Source organism: Nuphar pumila, unplaced genomic scaffold, assembly GCF_984573655.1.
Source record: "Nuphar pumila unplaced genomic scaffold, dmNupPumi1.hap1.1 HAP1_SCAFFOLD_1928, whole genome shotgun sequence".
Classification (NCBI taxonomy): Eukaryota; Viridiplantae; Streptophyta; class Magnoliopsida; order Nymphaeales; family Nymphaeaceae; genus Nuphar; species Nuphar pumila.
The window spans coordinates 1-3,883 of record NW_028323798.1 but is presented as its reverse complement, the minus strand read 5'-3'; the positions used below and the strand labels follow the sequence as shown (position 1 = coordinate 3,883).

General features: G+C 58.7%; 1 protein-coding gene across 1 annotated transcript; it reads right to left on the bottom strand.

Moving 5' to 3' along the window:
* Positions 1–730: 730 nt before the first annotated feature.
* LOC149808972 (secreted RxLR effector protein 161-like) lies at positions 731–1,600 on the bottom strand. The gene is made up of 2 exons (XM_089995062.1): positions 976–1,600; positions 731–810 (listed from the first exon to the last, which is right to left on the bottom strand). Exons 1-2 carry the CDS (start codon positions 1,598–1,600, stop codon positions 731–733), a joined length of 705 nt encoding a protein of 234 aa, XP_089851188.1.
* Between the last annotated feature and the right edge of the window lie 2,283 nt (positions 1,601–3,883).

The window sequence follows — 3,883 nt, the reverse complement described above, 5'->3', positions numbered from 1 at the left end:
GGCCCCAAGCCTGCCTCAAATTATCATGTATTTTCAGGGATACAGACCCCCGAAAGAAAATACTGTCTGACGAAGCATCAGCTGTTGGTGAGCTGCTATCTCGGTCCGGGGACGACAAGGGATGGACATGGGGCTGATTAGACATGCAGCCCTTGTCGCAAATGAGCACCCAATCAACATGTCCATGTCGTGCAGTTGTTCCATGAGCCTGCGTGCTGCCACACCGTCGGCCCACTGGATGTGGAAACTCAGCATAGCAGTGCCGGCTGACAGCTGACTTCCCTGCCCAATCACAGTCGATGAAGCGCACTTCGTAGGTGCCATCATCCGCACGTTTTGACCAACGCATTAGGTTCGCGTCCCCATGTAATCAGTCTCTTACCAGGAGCCCGAACACATAGGCCCTCTGGAGGACCTTGATTGCCACGTCCCTCGCGCATTGAAACTCGCCATGTGGCACGCTGGACAACTCAGCGCTCAGAAATATCCTCACCCGATACCATTGATCGCGATAATAGATAACTCAGCTAAAGGCAGATAGGGTGGTTCTTGGCTTCACTTTTTGACAGGATACCTCCGCCCAAATTGACGCAAATTGACCCACAAATCAGTCCAACCGTCGCCTTTGGTCAAGTCTGTTAAAACATTACAATTTGATTTAACGACTCACTGACAGCTAGATCGTCGTTAGTCTCAACTCATCTAACTGCAGATGAGGTTGAGTACTGATTCACAGCTGCTCCTCGACAGCCAAGCACATCACAACAGCATTGCCATCCTTGGGCCAAACAGGAATCATGAGATAGCACCCTATCTCCAGACATGCAACTATCAGATTCCAACACTTCCCTTTGGGCCATCAAACGAGCAACATCCAAGTCCAACAAGACAAACATCGAGGATGGCTTCGCCAGAGCCTTCGTCAAACAGTCGCTAACATTGTCTTCAGACTTGCAATACAAGATTGCAGCTCACCGCTGTTCACATGGTCACGTGCAAAATGGTGAATGATGTCAATGTGCTTAACACGCTGACCCTCCTTGCGGTCAGCGCACAGCGATATGGCTGCTTTATTGTCACAGAAGATCTGCAGTGGGCCAGTGATCGGGAAGTCTGAGCAAAGCAAGGCAAGCTCGTCAAGGGCCTTTATTAAAGACAAGCCCTCACGTGCAACTGCTCCACATGCCTGATACTCTGCGTCCATCGTGGAAGCTGCTGCGGTGGGCTGCTTCTTGCTGGACCATGATACGGCTCCTCCGTACATGACCACTACCCAGCCAGTCGTGCTCCGTCGAGTGTCAAGGCACGCAGCAAAGTTGGTGTCGCCCCAGATTTCCACAGGATTCTTTGTGTGCCCGTATGTGATGCCCCGCGACGCTGTGCCACCCACATACCGAACGACTTCTACCAGAGCTTTCATGTGTGCCGCTGTCGGCTTGGAGCTGTAGCTTGCTAGCGCTCCTACCGCCAAAGCGATGTCAGGCCGTGTACTTTGAGCGAGATGCTGGAGAGAGCCCATGATGGACATGTACTCGAGGGCATCGGCCAACGGCTCCCCGGGTTGTGCAGCCCTCAACTGCACATAGGTATCGGGGGACATCGGAACCCGGCAGCTCTGACCTGTCACCCCAACAGCTGCCGCAAGCGCGGTCGCCTTGCGCCCCTAGTCTATGGTGATGGTGCGCGCCTGCCGGTCACGCGTGATCTCGATTCCAAGGAAATCTTGAGGCTCCCCCAAAGCGCGTATGGAGAACACGGATGCCACGAGCTCGACGAGAGCGTCCGCTTCGGCTGCTGTGCGCGCGGCAACGAGCCCATTGCCCACGTAAAACATGGAAAGCACTGCTCCGGACTCTCCATGGAGGATCCAAAGTGAGGGGTCTGCCGCAGACTGCCGGGAGCCTTTGCTGATCAGCTCCCCTTCCAGGTGCTTGTTCCAAGCTCGCGCAGCCTGTCGCGGTCCATACAAAGCTCGCCGAAGTCGGAGCACGCGGCCGGGGGCCGCTAGGTGCTCTGCGCCTGCCGGCGGTCTGATATAGACCTCCTCTTCAAGTACCGCATCGAGGAAGGCGGTCTTGATGTCGAACTGCCGCAACTCAAGGTCCTCGTGAGCAGCGACTGCCAGCACCATTCGCACGCTACGAGTGGAGCATACGTGAGCATACGTCGGCCCCATAGTCTCACCTTGTCGCTGTCGGTGGCCGCCAGCAACCAGCCGAGCTTTCTTTCGGCCATCGCGTTTGATCTCAAGATGGAGGCGGCTTGGCAATGCTTGCCTCCCGGGCGGCAAGTCGGCCTCCTCCCAGACCTCGTGCTCGAGGCAAGAACTTATCTCCTCGTCCATCGCTCGCTGCCATTCTGCAGCATCAGGGCGTGACAGTGCCTCGGCAACTGACTGGGGATCCGGCTCGCGTGGGGCCGGCTGAGCGTCACTGGCAGCCATCGCTGCGTGCTGCATGACCGAGCGGTCTGCGTCAAACGCAGGCCCATGCTGAACCTGCGAAGGCCCGATGCGATGGTTCTTCAGGTTGCATTCCCTTGCGCCCGAGAGGCTGACTCAGATGCTCGCGCACCCCACGAGACGTGCCGCCAGAGCGTCGCGAAGCGAAGGGCCGCGACACCACAGTCTTGCGAGAGGCCACGGCGACGCGTCAATGCTGGATTCACGTGGCGCTTGCGAGATTTGCACTGCACTCCGACACGACGAGCTCAGACTTGTTGGCTGGCGGCCACAAGGACTCGGTCCTTCTCAGATGGATGGAGGGAAAGGTGGTCACCTCAGCAACGGGCGAGGCCCAATGCACATGTGCCTCGGGCAGCTCAACAGCAATGTTTGCCTGGGCACGGCCACGGCCGCGGACCGCCGCCGCGCATGGGATAGTCAGCATACTGTGGATCCGGATTGCGCGTTCCTCTCGGTGGGCGGGTGCGGATCTGGCGCAGCGGCTGTGCTGCTGGCTCGTCTGTATCTAACGGTGGCGGGTGAGGCGCATCTGGCTCGTACGCTGCTTCAGGCTCCCCGATCTCTGGTTCCGCAGCGCCTAGCTCCCCAATTTCTGGCGCCTCCACAGCGGGCTGTTCGATCGGCTCCAAGCACAAGTTGCGCTTCGAGGACTCCTGCATCAGCATCCTCTCCGCGACTGTTGACGTCATCATCGTCTCCCCGGGGGGAGGAGCAGGTGCAGGCTGAGGTGTTTGGGGGGCGGGCGAAGGATGGCTGGTCGCGTCATCAAAGATGACTGTCTGCGAGCGGACCTCACGCCCTGTGTCCAAGAGGACACGGTAGACGCCAGAACCCAAGGGATGTTGAAAACCGAGGAAACGTCCAGGTAGGCCTCGTGGGGACAGCTTCGCACGATGCTTGTGCGGCCTGCCTGGGCTATGCACCCACACCCGAGCGCCAAGCGACGAAATGCAGAAAGGGGGACGACGACGCGGTTCAGCAACCCCTCATGAGGCGTACGGCCAACCAGCGCCTCCGAAGATGGCGTGGCATTGTGCAGGTGACGCTGTGCTTTACGCCAACGACCTGCACAATGCCACGCCATCTTCGGGGGCGCTGGTTGGCCGTACGCCTCATGAGGGGTTGCTGAAACGCGTCGTCGTCCCCCTTTCTGCGTTTCGTCGCTTTGGCGCTCGGGTGTGGGTGCATAGCCCAGGCAGGCCGCACAAGCATCGTGCGAAGCTGTCCCACGAGGCCTACCTGGACGTTTCCTCGGTTTTCAACATCCCTTGGGTTCTGGCGTCTACCGTGTCCTCTTGGACACAGGGCGTGAGGTCCGCTCGCAGACAGTCATCTTTGATGACGCGACCAGCCATCCTTCGCCCGCCCCCCAGACACCTCAGCCTGCACCTGCTCCTCCCCCCAGGGGGAGACGATGAT

What these genes read in the sequence shown, in the direction of transcription:
- LOC149808972 (XM_089995062.1), bottom strand. Translation starts at nt 1,600, where the DNA reads ATGTCCCCCGATACCTATGTGCAGTTGAGGGCTGCACAACCCGGGGAG. An exon ending in ACGTGACCATGTGAACAGCG is followed by an intron (nt 811 to 975) that starts GTGAGCTGCAAT and finishes GTCTGGAGATAG; the next exon opens with GGTGCTATCTCATGATTCCT.